This window comes from Meriones unguiculatus, chromosome 2, assembly GCF_030254825.1.
Source record: "Meriones unguiculatus strain TT.TT164.6M chromosome 2, Bangor_MerUng_6.1, whole genome shotgun sequence".
In the NCBI taxonomy this organism is placed as follows: Eukaryota; Metazoa; Chordata; class Mammalia; order Rodentia; family Muridae; genus Meriones; species Meriones unguiculatus.
Genome location: NC_083350.1, coordinates 82,796,784 through 82,818,852, shown reverse-complemented (window position 1 = coordinate 82,818,852; position 22,069 = coordinate 82,796,784). Strand labels below are relative to the sequence as shown.

Here is a 22,069-nt window from a genome sequence, read left to right as displayed (position 1 = left end):
CGCGAAGACCCGCAAATCGCGGAAGCAGAGCGCTCCCTCATTGGGCAGACGGATTTACCGCTGGAGTTCCGCATTTTTTTCCTTTTTTTTTTTTTTTTTTTGAGGAGACCGGAAGTGGAGTCACTCAGAGGTAGGGCCCGGAAGTGGCTGCGTCCTCTTTTTATAAGCAATGCTGTTTTCTTGCGCTCTCCTCTTTGTTTCTTGCTGTATAAACCTCCTCTAGTTCTCTGATCCTTCTAAAGCTGCTCAGTGCGCGGCCTTTGCCCTGTTTGTGACACCTGAGGATTTTGTTTGTGGACCCAGGAGGATGTCAGTTTCCTAAGGTGTGCTCCTGTTGGGCCCCCTAAATCCTCTATTTCTGTCACATGTATTTTTTTCTTTTTAGTAGTGAGAGGCTCATTGGAAACATGCTGTGTGATGCACACTTGTTCAGTATGATGACCCACCATCCCCTTCCACCCGCCAATACTGGCCTTTCCAGCTTTCCCCTCCCCCATCCTTTTGCACAGTCTGCTTCTGGAACTTAGACCTAGGCCCTGAAGAGAGGGAAAGAACTCTGTGGTAGCTACTGGAAAGGAACGGTGTATTGCTCAGGGTAGTAATTGGCTAGTATAATACCATTAGGTGAGACTGTTTTACCTCTAGTTTTCTTTATGAATTTTGTAGATATGGGTAAGATGTAATTTGATGTGTTCAATTTTATATAAGTTCTTGGAATGATTCTGAAGTCATATTTTTCTCAACTCTTCCATGTGTATCAAAATTATGGAAACCCTATGTATCTAAATACTGGCTTTTTTCTTTAGGCAGTATGGCTTTCTTTTTTTATTCAGAATGTTACCTGTTCTTTAATTTATTGGCGTAGAAGATGTATAGAGAACACGAATGAAATAAACTTATGTGATATGTTGATTTATGAGTTCTATTCAGCCGAATCGTAAGAATCAAATATATATGGCAACATAGCATTTTTACTTAGTGCTATATGCGATTATGTTTATTACTGCATGGCATCCATGATTTTGTTTGAAATTATAACTACATTTTAAAAATCAGTTTAAAATAACCCATTACTATATTTGTTGGTCAAATATTCAAATTAAGGATCTGTATTCTAGTTATATCAAGAGGCTGCAGCAGAAGCGGGATGTTTCCTTGAGTATTTTAATGGGGAAATATTGAAGAGGGCAATAGGAAGGGATCACGTATATCTTCCACATGTTAAGTAGTTCATTAAAAAATCTCAAAATACTTTGTGATATACCTTACTCTTCAAGTTGAATAAACCTAATTGTTCCAAACGTAGTTATAGAAAATTTAGTTTGCAGCTCAATAAGTTTGTCTTTTATAGTAGCAAAAGTGTTGGTTGATATTATAACTGATTTATTCTTGTAAATATTGCTAAGTGCTACCTTTTGACAGTTAGCATTGTTATTTCTGTATGAGGTTATGCTTCAGTCTCTATTAAAGAGCACAGTAAGCTAAGGTTGTTAAAGATGGTAGTTGGTTTGTGGTATTTATAACAATTTCGGCCATAGTTTCTTATATACCTCAACTTCAGAGTAGTAGCAAATAACATTTGTCAATTATTGAGTTATCTATAGAAATACATAGTGTCAGAAGATAAAGCTGAATGTGTGTGTATAATATTTATTGTATTCATGTAAACTAACAAAATTAATTTAACAGACCTGTGGGGAAGCTGTATAGTTATTAGGCAAATAGAGCCCCTGATTTTAATTTTTGTAAGTGAATGATAATCAACGCTATTTTAAATCCTTTTTTCCCCCTCCCTTCTGGTAGCTCTGCTGTGATTTCTTATTCAAATCCTCTTGGGTCGTTTTCCTCCTAACAGTAAAACTTGACTGTGTTATTCATTATACAGACATTGTCTTCACTCAATCTGGAAGAGTATTTTCAGTTTTCATATCATGATACCACAGTGTTGTATATAAAATGGTATATTTATAGTTTTCTGTAAGTGCATTTAGCTTTCCTCACTGTGTGAGGATTAAATGAGTAAATACATGTAAATAATGAAAACCTGTTCAGTATACAGTATAACAGTGTGCATTGCCTTCTCCTTTTTGGAGGGATAATGTTGGATAAATGTTTGGTTTTACATATTATTCACACAATAAAAGGGTTAAAATTAATGTGGTTTACACTGTCAGATTACTTTCTCTACAGTTTCTATTTTTTTTCTTGATTTCTGATATTGATAGTGTTTGTGGTTTCTTTTTTTTAAATTTCGTATCTCACTTATTGGTACTCAAATACATAGAATTAGGTTTTATTTTTGCTTATCCTCTATGTATTTATCTGTGTATCTATCTGTCTTCTATTTAGCTCTGTCTATTTCTGTGCTTTCTCTGACTCTAAACCAAATTCATAAACTTAAGCTAGGTTGTTTTGGTCTTGATTCCTACTTTTTCTCCAGTGACATCTAGATTAAGGTGTGCAAATTTTGTTGAATGACAAATTTTATTTTATTATTGCTTTGATGTTAAGAAATTATTCCATTAATCTTTTTCCATTTCAGCCTAATTTACTTACTTTCCTCAGCAGTAACATTTCCATGTAGTTCTTTTTGTCCCAGTATTTAATGTTTGGTTGTTTTATATGTTTTCTCCAAAATAACTTCTACTCCCATACTGTACCAAGATTCTCTTCTTAATGACACAACAGTGATATCAGGATGTTGATCTTCCTCAGTAATGGGGCTGGCTTACATGTTCAAAGGTTTAGTCCATTATTGTCATGGAGAAAGGAAAGGCTGTTGCAGGTAGATATGATGATGGAGAAGGAACCAAGAGTTCTACATCTGGATTGGCAGGCAGTAGGGAGAGAGAGACACTGGGCCTGCCTTCAGCATTTGAAACCTCAAAGCCCACCCCCAGTGACACACTTCATTCAACAAGGTCACACCTCCTAATAATGCCATTCCCTGGTGACCACACATTCAAATCCTTAGCCTAAGGGGGCCATTTCTATTTAAAACCACTACAATCCCAAAATGAACACCTTTCCTCTAAAACCTGTGTTAGATATTTTCATCCTCATTGATTGCAACAATGTACAGCCAATTTCTGTAAATTAAAATTTGGAATTATTCTTCATTCTCACATTTCTTTTATATTCAGCTAGGTCCATTGTCAAATCTGCTTCACTCTGTCAATAAAACATATCTGGAATCTTCCAGTCTCTACTACCTTTCCTGTACTGATTTTCTCTTGCTTGGATTTCTCTTATATTAACCACTTTTTGTTTTTTGTTTTGTTTTGTTTTGCATTGATTACAGAATTAGCATTATTACTGGTTTTCACAGACTTGCTTTATAAAATATGTGTTAAAAATTATGTTAGGTTGTTGGATTTTAAGTGTATTTCCTTACCCTGAAGATTACATCTTAGAATAAGGACATTAATGGGAAAAAATGTGAATTCCAAGTAGAATCTGAAGTTTATTGTAATGTATCAGTATTGGTAACATGGAATTTATTAAGTTCTAACTGTCTATACCATTCTTCTATTTTAATTTTAACAGAGTCAGGGTGCTCTACCATAAGATGCTATCAGTTCAGCCTGTACAAAGTCTTTTCTAATTGAACAATATGATGCTCAGAACTGAAATCTAATCAGAGTCACTAGTGTGGAAAAGGACTATGACTTACATTGTATACCCCAAATCTAACACTCATAACTGCGTAACTATATATATGCCTTCTTACTAATGGCAAACGAGACTGAGTGACATTGGGATACAAGAGAAATGAGAATCAATATTGGGGAGAAAACTCTATACAATATCCCAAGTTGTTACTATCTACAATTGAACCATGTACAGAAAAATTTAAGAATCGTAGGCTACCAATGTTTAACAGTTTAGTCAACCAATAGCAACTCTATGAGGTGTAAATAGCATAATCTGTTATAACAGCACATGAATACTTAAATTCTTAGTTGAGTAATTACATACTTATCTTTCAGGTACCATATTCCTGAATAAATTTTGAACAACTTTAGGGAAAATAAGTTCTAATGCCCAAGTAAATGATTTTATTTTGTGTTCTATTGGTGATACATTTTCAAGTTGAACTGAACCATTGTACCTAAATCATAGTAAAGCCATAATCTCTTTTGCAAACGTTTCAGTTCTAGGATCTTCTGAACTATGCAGATCAAAAACCAACAAACCGACTGACCAACAACAACAACAACAAAAACCCCAATCTATCCACCCCTGCCCAAAAGTGAATATAGTGATTGGAAGATGGCTCAGTTACTGAGAGCATTTTGGCTGCAATCATAAAGATGCAAGCTCAAATCCAGCACCCACATTAATAGCAGAGCATAGTTGAGTGTCCCTATAATCCAAGCATTGTGATGTAGAGGCAGGCAGATCCTAAGTATTCTTTGGCAGCAAGTCTTGCACAAAACATCAGCTTATGCTTTAGAGAAAGACTTTATGTCAGGCAATAAGGCAGAGAGCAATAGAGAAGACACCCCAAGATCTGCTCTGGCCTTGGCATGTGTGTACTGGGCACACTCGTGTTCATGTAGCACACATACTGCACACAAAAGTAAATAGTGTGTAGTGGTTGTGTAAATTTGCCTCTGTATAAAAACTGTATGTCTCTATTTTTGAAAATTTAAAAATGTGATAAGGCTTCAAAATCTGTCATTATACTTTTGCTTTGCAATTACATTTTTTTCCTTTGGTATAAAAGTAAATTCCAACAAAATAGTGTGGGCAAGTATCTACTTACAGACTGTTAACAGCTGGTTCTATATAGTTATTTTTATTCTGAATTCCCTTTCCTTGACAAGATGGCCACTTAAGTAATTTCTTCGTTAGAAACATGAATTTATCTCCTTCTAATCTGTAAGTACAACACCTTGGCAAAGCTGCAGAATTTGAACATCTGCAGTCCAAGCAACTTGAAGAGAAGCCATAAATGACTATTAAGAGAATAAAAAGAAGCTCAAGTTCAAAATGGTATTATCAATGATACAGTGTTGTAACTAACTCGAGCTGACCTAAGCGCTGGCTTCTGCACTGCTCCTTATCAGCATCCAAAAGGGCATACAAAATGCTTTGTAAACTAATTAAAAAAGTGTCTTGTTTATTCAGAAGCAACTGTGAATGATATTTGTTCAGAGCAAGATCACATCAATTGCACACCAGCCAACAACGTATTAGTCTTCTAAGAGAGAGGCCATGTATCAAAGACACAAAGTACTAAAGATAAGCTTCTCAATTCTCAACTGTTCTGAGCTCTCAATAAAGCTACTGATGTACAAATTGGGGTGGGACCCAAGTGGTTCCACCTGCAGGCTCCTCTTAGATCCCTGGCTTTGGCTGAGGTGCTGATACTAATGTGTCCTTAGGAAACAAAGCATGGGCTCTCTTGCAGCCCTAATCAGTCAGCATCTCTGAAGAGGATTCCACTCATTTTCTCCAAGTAGCCACAGGGCAAAACACTGGCTATTTCTGTGTACAAAGTTGGGAGGAACAAAAATATGGCTGATTTGCTCTAACTGAATCTCAAGCGAAGTTTTGATTCTCTCATCTGTTTCTGTGGTTGATTCTCAGTTATTTTGTATTGATAATTAACGAGAGGGTAGTCTTAGTAAAGGGATGACTTATTAAAGAAACTAGTTAAAATATATATTATGAAGAGGCACAGATTATTTTCAGTATACAGAGTTGTCACATGTAATTGAGCTTATTAATATGTGTATTACTAAATTCTAACTACTAAAGTTGGAATGACATGCTTTACAGATTCCATCCCAATTTGAAATAAAAGTCTGAAAAAAACAATATTTCTTTTTTTGTTACATTTTTAAAAATTTTTTATATTAATCACAAGTTATTTACTTTGTATCCCAGCCATAGCCCCCTCCCTCATTCCCTTCCAATCCCACCCTCCCTCTAAAACAATATTTCTTTAAAATACAATTAGCTTAATTTTATGATGTCTTAATGAGAAAATTGAAAACTAGTTGAACTGTTAACAATTCAAATATATTTTTAGAATTGATATGATTCCTAGATGTCTTTTTAACGTTATTGAGCTTAAAATAATTTTTGTTACTGTGAAATAATGAGTGACTGACAGGCATGTGGAGTATTGAATTTTAAATAAATTTGTCTTTATATTTAGGAATTTGGTAGTGATTTTAACTATGGAATTAAAAAAAGCAATGATACAATCTGTTTTATGGGATGTAAACTGCTGGATTTTGCTTTAACAATAGCTACGACTCTATAGGCTTGTGTGTATGTGTGTGTCTGTGTCCTTGTGTAATGTTTCTATGAAAGTCTATACAAGCAGAATATGTAATTCTAAGTGTAGATCTAATAACCTCCCCCTCTACCCCAAATTAAGGTTTTTGTTTCTCTCTGTCTGCTTGTTGTTTTTTGTGTATTGTGTGTGATGTGTGTGCATATGCACGTGTGTACATGTATGTGCATACTCGAGGTTAGCCTTGGGTGTTTCTCCTCTAGTGTTATTCTGCTGTCTACATCTTTATTTTTGAGACAAGATCTGTGATTAGAAACACAAGTTTGCCAATTAAACAAGGCTGGCTGTGAGCTCCAGAAATCAGCCTGATTCTGTCATGCTTGTGTGGCAAGCACTTCATCTACTAAACTCTCTCCCCACTCCCCAAATTAGGGTTTGAATCCACATGAATGATGTGCTCTTAAGTTAGAGATGTAGTTCACTCAATATAATGTTTGCCAGGTACTCAAGTACCATTCATTGGGTTCCTTCCCTAGCACTACAAATTACTTGGTGTGGTGTCATATGCTTGTGATATTAACACTTGGGAGGTAGAGGCAGAGGGATCAGATCACTTTAAATTCATTCTCAGGCAATAGCAAATTCAACTTTGAGGACAGCTAGGACTCCATGACACCAAGTCTCAAAAAAAATAAGAACTCTTAAGAAAACTATAAACACCAAAAAAAAAAAAAAAAGACATTGAAGGAGACACTAGAAGATGGAAAGACCTCCATAATCATAAAGAAGCAGAAAAGTAACCCACAGATTCACTTCAGACCCCAGAAAAATTGCAAAAATATTTTTCATAGAAACAGGAAAGCATTAAATTTATATGCATATTCAGTTAGATAATAATAAAGAATTCAGAATGGGGAAATTTGATTTCTAATTGTAGAAGAATGAAACTAGATTCCTGTCTGCCACCTTCCCCCAAACTCAGTTCAGAATGGATCAAAGAACAAAGTTTCAGGCCTTAAGGTAAGATCTGAAACAGACAAAAGAAAAAAAAAAAAAAAAAAAAAGGAAAACATTTCATGATGTAGCTATAGGTAAAGACTTCTGAAAACGACTCCAGTAGATCAGGAAATAATCCCAAGAAATGACAAATGAGATTGCAGTAAATTAAAATGCTTCTTAGAGTAAAAGAGAATATACAGTGAAGAGATGTTTTTGGGAATACCTTTGAGAGCTGTGCATTTGATAGAGGATAGAGGATTTTATATAGCTATGTAGATTCACATGCAGACACACACACACACACGAGGGAGAAAGGCATTTTGGAATTAATTGCATCTGTGCAAAGAACACACTATAGGAAATGGCTGAACAACTGAAGTGTGCATTATGTTTAGTAATTATGCATTATATTTAGTAATATTCAGTAATATCAAGGGTTCAAGCTTAAATGTTTTGTTTGTATCTTTAAAGTGGGTACAATATGATTGCATTTGGTATTATTAGGCCTTGTTTGTGAAGTGAGAACAACATAGGTTCTATCTGTTTTCAAATTAATTGAAAATTTATATTATGAGACTCATTTAACATGGTATATTAGTATCAACTTAAAACTCAAGATTTTATGAATTTGTAAGTTACAAAATTTTAACTCAATTTTCAAATATAAATTTGCTTTTGAATTTTATAATATATTGGCATAAAATCTTGAAGGCATTTTATATCCCCTTAAGCAAGAGAAATTAGAATATTCTTTTAGGGGGCTGGAGAGATGGCTCAGTAGTTAAGAGCACTTTGTGCTCTTCAGAGATCCTGGGTTCAATTCCCAGCAACCACATGATGGCTCACAATCATCTATGCTGGGACCTGATCACCTTTTCTGGCATACAGGTGAAAATGCACATAGAGCACTCACACATAAAATAATAATAATAATAATAATAATAATAATAATAACAACAATAATAATAATAACTAAATTTAAAAGAATATTCTTTTAGACTTTCAAAAATGGGGGACATTATTTATTTTATTTATAAATGTGGGTGTTTGGCCTGTGTCTCTGTATGTACACCATGGGTGTGCAGCACCAGAAGAGGTCCCAGAGGGCATGGGTTCCTCTAGGACCAGGGTTACTGACAGTTGTTAGCTGCCATGTAGGTGCTGGGAATTGAACCTGGGTCCATGGCAAAAGCAGCCAGTATGCTTAACTACTGAGCTATCTCTTTAATTCCCTTTTTTAGATTTTTAACGGTTTATCCGGCAGCGATTCATGTTATGTGATTATAGAAGATTTTTAAAAATTTTTATTTGTTTCTTTTTTTTCTTTTTTCTTTTTTTTTTTTCTTTTTTTTTTTTAATAAAAAAAAAAAACACAGGGTTTTTCTGTGTAGCTTTGTCTGTACTGGACTCACGTTGTAAACCAGGTTGTCCTTGAACTCACTGAGATCCTTCTGCCTCTGCCTCCCTGAGTGCTGGGATTACAGACTTGTGCCACTGTGCCCAGTTTTGTAGTAGTTTTCGTTGCTGATAATTGTACTTTAGGTTTTTACCTTTCATGATATTTTTCTTTGCATTTTAATTTGATTTCTTTTTGGTAGCATCTTTTAATATTAAGCATGTTTTACTTTTATTTATTTACTCTGCACGTGAGGGTGAGTAATGTTTGTGGGCGTGCTTGTGTTATGTATGAAATTGGAGGACAACTTGCAGAAGTCCTCTCTTGCTTTTTTCCCTTTGTCATGTGGATACCCAGGATCCAGCTCTGATCACCAGGAGTGGTAGCAGGCACTCTTATCTGCTGCTGAGACATTTCATTGTCCTATTGACAGATTTTATGGGGCACACAGAACCCAGAAGTAGGAGGGTTATAGAAAATGCAGTGTGTGATAATTCACCTGTAAACCTAAAAATTGAGAATAAGATCACTAAGTCTCTGTTTCATTTTCGGTCTTCCTCTGCACTCCCCCGTTTCCTCATATGCTAGAGGGAGAGTTAGGTAGGTATGGCCAAGAACACTTCTGGTTGACCCTGGTGCCTCCTGGAGGAGATGGGAACAGGAGAGTGGAGTCCTATTGATGACTGATGCCTTGTTGGGCCTTTTTCCAATGGCAGTCTTCAAGGGTATATTCCTGAGCCTGTGATGATCAACATTTTACATGAATCCTTGAAGCCCTTAGATGGCAACTTTTCAAAATTTTTGGTGACAGAGTCAGATAGACTTTATAAATGTATTAAATCAAGAGAATAAACCAAATAATCAATACAATTTCAACAACTGAAAAATGAAATTTTACTCCTGCTTAAACACCAAGAATCTGTATCAAAAACTGTATATATACTAGGCTGTAGTAAATGACTCATATAAATTTTGTTTAAATATTTAGGATGATTATAAATTCAAATAGATGGATTAGCAATCTAGATGTAAAAGGTATGACTGTAAAGCTTTGATATAATAGAGGATAACAGTGTCCCATACCTGATAATGCAAAACTCACAAATACTGTTCAAAATATGTACATTTTGATGAATTATTTTGGTGAAATATGTTTCATTAAAACTACAGTATTTTCACCATTATAAGAAAAGAAAACTGACAGTTTAGGGGAAAAATATACTTGCTTAAAATAGACAACAAAACCATGAAAAAACAGAAATGAAAACAGATCAGTAAGAAAAAAGAAACTAAATGAAAATATTGCCAAGGTTGAAGATAGGAATATAGTCACATCTAATAAGTATTTGTAAAGAGTGCAACACGCAATACTTCTCAGGGGATAGGAATGAAAGCAAAGGACACCGTCCTCAAAACAAAGCGACCGCCTACAGATTGGAAAAGGATCTTCACCAACCCTCTATCTGACAGAGGACTAATATCCAGAATATACAAAGAACTAAAGAAGCTGAAAAGCAGCAAACCAAGTAATCCAATTAAAAAATGCGGAACAGAGCTAAACAGAGAATTCTCTGTAGAGGAATATAGAATGGCAGAGAGGCACTTAAAGAAATGCTCAACGTCATTAGCCATAGGGAAATGCAAATGAAAACGACCCTGAGATTTCATCTTACACCCATCAGAATGGCCAAGATGAAAAACACAAATGACAACACATGTTGGAGAGGTTGTGGAGAAAGGGGAACCCTCCTCCATTGCTGGTGGGAATGTAAACTGGTACAACCACTTTGGAAGTCAATCTGGCGCTTTCTTAGACAATTAGGAATAGCGCTTCCTCAAGACCCAGCTATACCACTGCTAGGCATATACCCAAAATTTGCTCAAGTACACAATAAGGACATTTGCTCAACCATGTTTGTAGCAGCTTTATTTGTAATAGCCAGAAGCTGGAAACAGCCCAGATGCCCTTCAACTGAAGAATGGATACAGAAATTGTGGTATATCTACACAATGGAATTTTAGCAATGAAAAACAAGGAAATCATGAAATTTGCAGGTAAATGGTAGGGTCTGGAAAGGATCATCCTGAGTGAGCTATCCCAGAAGCAGAAAGACACACATGGTATATACTCACTCAGATAGACATATAATATAGAATAAACCTACTAAAATCTGTACACCTAAAGAAACTAATCAAGAGGAAGGACTCTGGTTAAAATTCTCAATCCGCACTCTGAAAGTCAAAGAGGATGGACACCAGAAGAAGAAGAAAACAGGAAACACGTTAGGAGCCTCCCAGAGAGGGCCTCTGAAAGGCTCTGCCCTGCAGACTATCAATGTAGATGCTGAGACTTATGGGCAACCTTTGGGCAGAGTGCAGGGAATCTTAGGAAAGAAGTGGAAAACAGTAAGATCTGGAGAGGACAGGAACCCCACAAGGAGAGCAACAGACCCAAAAAATTTGAGCACGGGGTCTTTCCTGAGACTCATGCTCCAACCAAGTACCATGCATGGAGATAACCTAGAACCCCTGCACAGATGTAGCCCATGGCAGTTCAGTGTCCAAGTGGCCTCCATAGTAATGGGATCAGGGACTGCTTCTGACATGAACTGATTGGCCTGCTCTTTGATGACCTCCCCCTGAGTGGGGAGCAGACTTACCAGGCCACAGAGGAAGACAATGCAGCCACTCCTGATGAGACCTAACAGACTAGGATCAGAAGGAAGAAAAAGCAACCCTCCCCTACCAGGGGACTTGGGGAGGGGAGTGTGTGGAGAAGGGGTAGGAAGGGAGGCATTATTGGGAGGGAGGGAACTAGAGGAGGGATACAAAGTAAATAAAGTATAATTAAAAAAATAGCACAGTGTAATGCTAAAATTTGTTCACCAATGTGGCTAATTAAGGGAAATAATTGTTTAGGAGTCTCATACATCAATCACAATTTAAAACAGCTTTTTAAAGGATCTTGGTTATCTAGTACCCAAACTGAACATATATCTTCTGTTCTAGTAGTTCTGTTTGTAGGAATGAACCCCTCTTTCCCACACTTGCAAAGACATTTCTACAAATGCTTATGGCAGTGGTGTTTGTATAGTTGTAGTAGTAAGACTTGGGGAGTTCCAAATGTCTGTCATTAGGAAAACAGAAGAACAAATAATATCAATGGAATTAATTAATGTCCTGAATGATCTGTAACTGTAGAATATAGTATGGATGAATCTCTCAACTATGTTGATTTTAGAAACTTTTTTTTTTTTTTTTTTTTTTTTTTTTTGGAGAGAGCGTGTCTGTTTATTCTGGAGGACAGGAATATGTGAAATTTACTCATGTTGCTATAGTAATTTTATGTAGCCCATCAGTTTTGCCAATTATTTGCCCTTTATGAGCTTCTGCTTTTCTCATCTATCAAATCTGTGAGTCATTATTAAGCAAAACTATGACTTACTGAGTTCAGTTGTTGGCTCTAATATTACATTTTACTTTTATTTCTTTGGATTCTGTATAGTTGAAAGACAGGTATAAAAGTTATCATTTGATAATTGTGGTCTCCTTTTAAGTAATTATTTTGTTTTTTCATTACAGGTAGCCAGAAATGGAAAGAAAAGTAAGCAGAATCTGTCTGGCTTCTGAACCCAACGTAACTTATTTTCTGCAAGTGTCTTGGGAAAGAACAGTAGGATCTGGCTTTGTTATTACGCTTACTGATGGCCATTCAGTCTGGACTGCAGCAGGTAATCTTGATAACAAACATGTTTCAGTTAAAAGTTAAATAATGTCAGCTGGGCGTGGTAATGCCCACCTTTAATCCCAGCACTCATGGTGGCAGAGGCAGGTGGATTGCTGTGAGTTTGAGGCCAGCCTGATATACAAAGGAAATCGAGGATAGCCAAGGCTATACAGAGAAACCCTATCTGGAAAACAAGCCAAAAAAAAAAAAATTTTAATATTGTCCTACTGTTTAGTCCTCAGGGACTCTTCTAGTTAAAGTGTTTGTTTGTTTTTGTTTTTTTTTTTTCATAGACACAGGTAACAGCAAAACTCATTTGTCCATGTTATTCACTTCCCATTTTCATATAGGTCTGTAATACTTGATGCTATTTTCTAAAATTGACACTCTGTACAGTAGCTAATGGTGCTTTTTATGTCCGCTTTAGTGTTTGGACTGACTCATAGTTTATAGCGATCTCTTCACAGAAAACAGAAACAGCACTATATAAAATATTTACCCCTCTGGGGGCCTGAGAAAAGCCTGGGAGGCAGAGGAAGTAGATTGGTGGGGCCAAGAGATTCTGTTGGGTGGTAGGTGTGGGGTCCTCATGCTTTGCTTTGACTCCATCTAGTTGTATAGCTGGAATTTCTTTTGAATGGGTATGTACTGCACTTTTAAAGAAATAAAACAGCCCCACAGCCTACCACTGTAGTGCAAGGGTTACATTATTATGTGGAAATCTGGCTGTTTTATCATAAAGACTTGATTTTGTAAAAGTTTTCTACTGATCTTTTAAGCTGTGAATGGGTCTCAAGTCATATATAGCGTATGACAGGGGCACCTTGCTAGTGCAGTGGGTGGCATGTCAGTCTCGGCTTATGGTAGGTGTGAAGTTAAAACATTACAGTTATGTTGTTTTCATATACCAAGGCTTTACTTTTTAAAGTATTTAAACAAAACCAGCTGTTTTTGTAGTTACATAACACAATTATTTCTAGAGTTGTAAATGGCATATTAGATGACAATTAGATGACATTTATATACTCTTTATTTATTCTAACAGAGTTTCCCTCAGATTTATCACTATAATTATTTCCTCTAAAATTAAAGCCATCATGAAATTCTGTTTCATCCTTGCTTGGTACAAATACTATTACCCAGCACAATCAAAATGAATGGAAACTTACCATTTTTTTCATTTGTCTTTCCTGGCAAAGAACGTTTACATTTGTATTTTAGGAAAGCAAAGAGATTTCAAGGATAATGTGTTCAGTACTTCTTATGTTACCTACTTGAGGTGTGAATTTCTCTGTGACAAATATCAGGTGCCTCCTGCTTGTGACACAGTGGCAGTGAAGGGAGATTTCTTATGTGAGTGCTATGAGCAAGTATAGCCACATGACCACGCTTGCTTGAAAGAGTAGAGAATGTGCGTGGCTATAAAACCACGGGATGCCTCAGTGCTGACCTTTGTTGAGTTAGTGCACTCAGCAGACTTTATACATACATACACCCACATACACACACAGATACATACGTAAACAGTAATAGAGAAGAGAGTTTTAAGTATATTAGACTAGTTAGAAAAAGAGAAATTGCGCTGATTACTTCACAGTTAGCATATTTGTAGATGAGAGCTTCACTTTCCTATTTACTTCCATTACACATTTATTATGAATTCACTGCAGCCTTTGTCTTGTTCTGTAACTACTATAATTTAGTGTGACAACAATGTGATATGAAGCTTCTTGCTATAGTCCCTGGTGGCTTATTAACATTTTGGCTTCCTGTAGTGACTATATTTCATGCACAGATTTTTTTAGTGCAGTCTGTAATTAATTTTATTTTTAAAAATTATCCAATGAAGTTTTATATTTTACGTATATTTTATGCCTTGCATTATCCATTCATATTTTCTTGTTCAAGTTTTAGGACAAATATGAGCAAGTATTAAAATGTATCTTTTTATTTAATGTTGTTACATACATGCTGTATGGTGCCTTACAGACATTACACAATTAAGAATATTGCAACAATTAAATAAATGAAACATGAAAATAGGTTTTTCTTCCTATCCTCTTCCTGTGTTTTAGTTGTTGCTGTTCAACTTTTTGATTGCTGCAACCTTCAATTATGGACAATTTTTACTCTATTCATTTAAACGGAAAGGATGTGAGGTTTGTTTTAATCTCCCACACACTAAGCTTGTTGATTTCTTTCCCATTAACAATGCTTTATCTAATGAATGTTTGGCGACCTAATTATCATGTGGCCTGTCATCAATCACTTCTGTATTACAGAGTGTTGTGTCACAAGGTTAATTCACAAAGTAGGTTAATGATTGATGATCACTATTTGCCTTGTAAAATAATTGCTTTTGGCAGCAAGAAACTTCTATCACTTATCTGTGGGGTGTGTTTAAGTATATCAAGCCTTACTTATGTTTTATTTTCAAATATTTAAATTTCTGAATAATTTTTAAAAATCGGTCATTTCTGAAGTAGTTGGTAGTAACATTACAGAACCCATAGGAAAGGCCTCAGGTCTCCTGTGTGATGCCAACAGTATTCTTAATGGCACAAGGTGTCTTCAGCTCTCTGGCAAGGTTAGAATAAGTCTGTGCAGTCTTTACTTACATATAGGAACATTCTTTTGGTGTATATTTACTAAGCTAAACATAATAACAAAATGATGTTTTTGGAGTTCCTGCTAGTCTATGAAGAGTTCGTCATTTTTATGTTCTTATTTGTCCTCTCATCTTTTAATGAAGTTGTTTAACTTTATTCTGGATGGGTTTTGTTGTTACTACATTTTCATTCTAGCCATTTTAGGTTTACAGCAATGAATGCATACTTCTATGCTGTTGTTCTTAGCATAAAAATAAACTGATTTTCCAAGGTTGAGCCTTGGAGTAGACAATAAAAATTTCATCTTCCCTTTAAATAGGAAATGTTTGTTCAGGCTTTTAAAAACCAATCCCCAGCTCCACAAAAAGAGCAACAGAACCAAAAAATCTGGGCACAGGTGTCTCTTCTGAGACTGATACTCCAAAGAAGGACCATGCATGGAGAGGACCTAGAACCCCTGCACAGATGTAGCCCATGGTAGCTCAGTATCCAAGTGGGTTCCCTAGTAAGGGGTATAGGGACTGTCTCTGACATGAACTCAGTGGCTGGCTCTTTGATCACTCTTCCTGAGTGGGGAGTAGCCTTACCAGGCCACAGAGGAAGACAATGCAGCCAGTCCTGATGAGACCTGATAGGCTAGGGTCAGATGGAAGGGGAGGAGGACCTCCCCTATCAGTGCACTTGGAGAGTGGGCATGGGAAGAGATGAGGGAGGGAGGGTGGGATTGGAAGGGAATGAGGGAGGGGGCTATTGCTGGACTACAAAGTGAATAAACTATGATTAATATAAAAAAATCCCCTTTTCACATAGTTTTTGTTACGTTGAATTTAATTTACATTTTTAAGATTTTTCTTTACATGAGTCCTATATCATTTCCACATCAACCTCTTCTAACTCCAACTCTTGTGTATTCCCCTCTCCCTCTTAAATTCATGTTCTTTACATATATATGTATTTATTTATGTATATATAAATATGGTCTGATGAGACCATTTGGTGTTGCTTATAGGTATGTGTGTTTAGGGCTGACCAATTGTGGGAGCTAAGCCACTTTAGGAGGCTTATCCCTGGAGAAGACTGGAGAAGTGATTCTCCCTTTCTCAGCATAAATATTGTGTGGTTCTTTATCTAGAAGTAGCAACTTCCGAGATTTCTTCCATCCAGGCTGGACAACAACTGGCATTGCTATTATGTAGGTCGTCTTTTAGCAACTGTCATATTGAGATTTTATGGGTGTTGCTTCTTTGTGACGTACAGAAGACACTATCATCCAGCAAACATCCAGGTTTTCTGGCTCTTTAAACTTTTCACTCATTCCCTGATGTTCCCTGAGTCTTAGTAGTAGGGATTGTTGTGGCTATGTAATTGGCATTGGGCACTCTATAGTCACTTGTTTCTGTGTTTTGACCAATGGTAGATTTCTTTAATGTTCTCTGTCTTCTACAAAAAGAAGCTTGTTTGAAGAAGTCTGGGAGCTACATTTATTTCTGGGATAAGGGTAGGAATTAACTATTTAGAATGTAGTGGCAACAGCAGGTTCTCCTTTGTGGTCCATGACCTTACCAGATACAAGTTCTGAGCTAGATTTACTACTGTAAAGATAAAAAATTCTTTCCTATTGCATGAGATTTAAGTTCAATTAGACAGCTGTTTATTGCCAAGGTATAAGTGCCACAATTGTACCCTTGAGAACATCTGGCTTGTCTGTTCATTATTGCATGACAGTTGGGTAGGACTATTGATTCTTTTTCTCCCTTGGAAACTTATATAGACCTTTAGATGCTATAACAGGTAGTTCTCAGCAGATTTCTAGTTCATTTCCAGCTCAACTCCTCCCAATCTCTGTTTGGAGTAGGTAGAGGCTTCAGCAATAGTGTCTGACTTTCACGTTCTGGGAGGCATTTGAGGGCAACTGAGCTGGAACTGAACTGGAAACTTTTTCTCTGAGAACTAGGTCTTATCATATCTGAAGGTGCTGTGTAATTTCCTCCCCCTCAACCCCCTGCCACTGACCTCCATTTCTCTTCAGAAAAGAGCAGGCCTCCCAGGATATCCATTAAACACAGCATAACAAGATACAATAAGACTAGGCATAAACCCTCATATCAAGGCTTGTTATCATATCATATCATATCAAAGTACTTGTTGATTACTCATATGGACCTGTGGCCTGGGTTTTCACATGCATGTGGAAAAGCTGTGTGTAACATCTGTAACCCCAGTACTCAGGGATAGACAGGGTTCTCATTGAGACAACCCAGCAGGAAGAAAAGGGTCACAAGAGCAGATGAAAGAGTCAGAGACACCATCACTTCCATGGTTAGGAGTCCCACAAAACTCCTAAGCGAACAACCACAACTTGTATGTAGAGGACCTAGTAGAGACCTATTGTGTTCCATGGTTGCTGCTTCAGTCTCTGTGAGCCGCTAGGAGCTTAGTTGATTCTGTAGGTCATATTCTCCTGGCATCCTCAACCACTCTGGCTCTCACAAGTTTTCCTCTCCCTCTCCCCAGGGCTGTCTGAGCTTCAGGGGGAGGGACCCAATGGAGAGCTCCAACTTGGGCTCTCTACCTACTGTTTTGCTGTGGGTGTCTGGATCTGCTCCCATCAACCTCTCTGATGATGATTGTGCTAGGCACCAATCTTTGAGTATAGAAGAATATCATTAGGAATCATTTTATTGAGTTTTTTCCTAACAGGTTTCTAGACATTGAGACAGCTTTGGTCTCATCATTAAAGAAAACTGACTGTTTCATCAGCTATCATAAACCAATACATTTTTAACTTAGGGTGGGACTGCATGTTCACATTCCCCCATTCCAGGGCTCACATAATTTTAAAAGAAGAAATATAAACAGAGGGATGGTATCTTGTCTTTTTTGTTTCAGAAATTAAGTTTTTCATATTATAAAAGTAATTCACAGGAGGTGGAACGTGGGAAATTATTAGATTAGATGACATTGAGAGCATTTCCTCAGATGTGAACACTTGAAGGTAAACTCCACCTGTCCAACTTTTTTTGTATGTTTAATCTATGTGTTTATGTACAGAATAATCTGTTACACAGTTTGTTTCCTTACACAATTGTAATAGATGAATTGGCCTAATAAAATAAGTTAAATATTTTAAAATAGATATAATTTCCTTTGAATGAAATTTAGCATAGTTGTATGTTTTCCAATTTTTGTATTGGCACAGTACTTGGTAAAGTACTTGTTGATTACTCATCTGGACCTGTGGCCTGGGTTTTCACATGCATGTGGAAAAGCTGTGTGTAACATCTGTAACCCCAGTACTCAGGGATAGACAGGGTTCTCATTGAGTCATGTCTAAATAGTATACTGCAGGTTCAATGATAGATCCTGTCTCAGAGAATAGCTGGAGAGTGATAAGGAGGATAGCAGGCGTGCCCTCTGGCCTCCACATGTGCACAGGGGCACAGACACCTTCACAGAATATGTGAATGACATCTCTAACCTTGTTTTATTTATGAATGATGGTTGAAAACTTAGCTATTAATCTCTAACCTTGTTTTATTTATGGATGATGGTTGAAAACTTACCTATTAATTGTAAAAAAAACCAAACAAACAAAAACATAAAGAAAAAAAATTTACAAACAACTCCATACATAACTGATGAAACCTACAGGGAACTCCAGAAAGGCAGTCATCAGTCTGCTCAAGACTGCTTCTGCTGAGAGTTCAGCTGGTGGGGCCATTATTTTGATTTTGTTTAGGCTGTCATATTGCTGAGATTGTGAGTGCAGCATTTTTTTTTTTTTTTTTTTTTTTTTTTTTTGGGAAGGTTATCTCACAGCATGTGTTCTAGTACCTTTTCTTTCAGTCTTTCTCCCTTTCATTCCTGGTGATTCCTGGGAGGAGGGGTTATGTTGTAGATGTATAATTTGGGGCTGAGGACCCTAAAGTCACTAATTTCCTGCAGTTTTACTAGTTATGGATCTTGGCAGTAGCCTCTGTCTATTGCAAAATGAAGCTGCTTTGATGTGGGCTAAGAACTATACTTTTCTCCATGCATGGTCCTTGGTTGGAGTATCCGTCTCAGAAAAGACCCCTATGCTCAGATTTTTAGTTTTTTTCCTCTCCTTGTGGAGCTCCTGTCCTCTTCAGGTCTTTCTATCTCCCCCTTCTTTCATAAGATTCCCTGCATTCTGCCCAAAGTTTGTGTATGAGTTTCAGCATCTGCTCTGATACTCTGCTGGGTAGTCTTTCAGAGGCCCTCTGTGGTAGGTTCTTGTCCTGTCCCCTGTTTTCTCCCCTTTCCGATGTCCGTTCTGTTTTCCTTTCTGAGAGAGGATTGATCATCTTACCCAGGATACTCCTTCTTGCTTAGCTTCTTTAGGTGTACAATTTTTAGTATGTTTATCCTATATTATCTGTCTAATATCCCCTGAACAGATGTAGCCATGGCAGATCAGTCAGTCTCCAGGTGGGTTCCCTAGTAAGGGGAGCAGGGACTGTCTCTGACATCAACTCAGTGGCTGGCTCTTTGATCACCTTCCCCTGAGGGGAGAGTAGCCTTATCAGGCCACAGAGGAAGACAGTGTAGCCAGTCCTGATGAGACCTGATAGGCTAGGGTCAGAGGGAAGGGGAGGAGGACCTCACCTATCAGTGGACTTGGAGAGGAGCATGGGAGGAGATGAGGGAGTGAGGGTGGGATTGGGCAGGAATGAGGGGGCTATAGCTGGGATACAAAGTGAATAAACTGTAATTAAGAAAATAAATTACAAAAAGAACTATACTTATCTTTGAGGATAAGGAAAGGCATTTAACATACTGTTTGAAGCCCTTGATTAGGGGAAATGGCAGTAGTTGCTCCTACTATAGGGTCTGTGTTCTCTCCAACCATTACACGTTAGCTAGGTTTACAGTACCAGGCTTCAGTTCCCTCTTGTTGAGTACACTTTAAGTCTAATTAGATGACCATTGGTTTTTTTCCAAGATAGAATGGCACTATTGCACCATTAAGTATATCTTGGCAGGCCAATTATTATTTTGCTTTGCATGCTTTGCAGTTGGGAGGAACTATTGATTGCATTTGTCTTTTGTCAGGTTGCATAGCACTTTCTGATATAAGAGTAGTAGCCCTCACATAGCAAGCTTCCACATCAGTACTGATCCATTGTCTCCAGTCCTGTATTAGAAATGTATGCTATCTTCATCAATAGCATCTTACTCTGGAGTTGTAGGGCAATGGAACAATAGAAATATCCTGTATTGTTTGGTGGATCTCTAGGACCCTTGACCAGTAACTTGAATTTTCCCTTACCTGGCACAGGGTGTTTAGATAATATATGATTCCTGTGGGAGTAAGGAAGTATTCCCCCCCCACACACACTTTCTAGCTCAGAATATTTAGCTTTGACTACAGAGCCTGCCATAACTGCAGAAGCCGGAGAAGTAGAGGGGTATTGGAGAGGAAGAGAAGGAGATCAAGTGATGGGATTGTAGGACACAGCAACTTCAAAAGGGCCAAGGAGAAAAAGATGGGTGCTTAACTATGGAAAGGTGGTTATGGTGCAGGAGAGGGAGGGAAAAGAGATAAATAGCACAGAAGGTATTTGAAAAAGCAACAGAGAAGATTTGATTTTATTATTTTTCAAATTTCTGATATGTTTGGTAAAGTATTAGTAATAGCTAAATATATATTTTCTAATAAAAACATTTTATTTCATCACTTTTATTAATCTTTGCCATAGTCTCTGAATTGGAGATTTCCCAAGAAGCTGATGACATGGCTATGGAGAAAGAAAAATATGTGGATGAGCTGAGAAAAGCTTTGGTGTCAGAGTCAGGAGCAGCTGACACGTACAAGTTCACCTTTTCTAAAGAGTCCTGTCGTTTCTCTCTTGAGAAGGAACTGAAAGATGTTTCAGTAAGTACAGCTTTCCACAAATTTGTTTGTCTAGGTGAATTTTTGTCACATTAAAGTAGTATGTCTACTGTTCTTGGAACCCTCTGAAATAAATACCAAGACATTATTTGGTATCCTTATTAGTATGCTTTGATTTTTATAAAAGAAATCATATATATATGAGGTCTTAGTATGTGCACATGTCTGTGAGTATGCATATCTGTGTCTCCCCTCCTCGTCTCTTTCTCTGTTCCTGTGAGTGTGTGCTCTATCTCATGTGTTCTGGTCAGTGGACTCAGCCCTTCAGCCTTTTTAGCATGCACTCACTGAGCCATCTTACCAGCTCACAATACTTTAAAGTTCATCACACATTTCTTTTAATACACTTTGGAAAGTAAATGGCAGAAAATGTATTTAACTCATAAATACCTAAAACATTTTAAGCATTATTGTTAATTACATGAATGATGAATGAACAATTTTGAAAAGTTGAGATCAAGACTTTTAGACTAGTTGTGTGCAGTGGCACACTCCTGTATTCCCAGCATTCAGGGAGGCAGAGGAATGTGGATCTCTGTGAGTTCAGTGCTAGCCTGGTCCACAAAGCGAGTCCAGGACAGCCAAGGCTACACAGAGTAACCTTGTCTTGGGAAAAAAATTTTTTTTAGACTATTGCAACCTGGTTTTCTCAACATAAGTGTAGGAAAATACAGAGTTTTAGAAATAAAACAATAAATGTACCTTTGCCTATTTAATACCTAATTTACTTTCTGGGAGTTATTTTGAAGTTTTATCATAATATATAATTATTTTAAAGAATTTTAAGTTTTGATTTTATAACTATTGGTTCTTTGCCTGCACTTGTGTCTGTGTGAGGGTGTGAGATCCCCTGGAACTGGAATTACAGACAGTCGTGGGCAGCCTGCCATGTCAGTGTTGGAAATTGAACCTGGGCTCTTTGGAAGAGCAGCCAGTGCTGGTAGCCACTGACTTCTCACTCCAGCCCCTATATTTTAAAACAACATAGTTAAGTTGAATAATACATATAATTAATACTTAAGGAAACTATTTATAGTCATACCTAAAAGCCATAAAGCAGAGATAACTTTGTGTCTAAGCTTTCCAAAGATGGCATGATTCTAGACAAGCTTTCTGCTGCTTTGCTCTGTTTCTGCACCAGTTCTGACTACAGTGCTAGCTACTTTATTAAAGT

At 37.1% G+C, this 22,069-nt stretch overlaps 1 protein-coding gene across 2 annotated transcripts in view; it reads left to right on the top strand.

Annotated features, from left to right (window-relative positions):
- Xrcc4 (X-ray repair cross complementing 4) overlaps positions 1–22,069 on the top strand; it is a 214,697-nt gene continuing 192,628 nt past the window's right edge. The window contains exons 1-3 of one of the 2 annotated variants that reach the window (XM_060377747.1): positions 1–130; positions 12,228–12,376; positions 20,702–20,877. In XM_060377747.1, the coding sequence (XP_060233730.1) occupies positions 12,238–12,376; positions 20,702–20,877 (315 nt within the window). In that variant the 5' untranslated portion in view covers positions 1–130; positions 12,228–12,237. Of the gene's footprint in view, positions 131–194; positions 324–12,227; positions 12,377–20,701; positions 20,878–22,069 lie in introns of those variants that run through there. The other variant, XM_060377748.1, reaches the window with a different exon arrangement.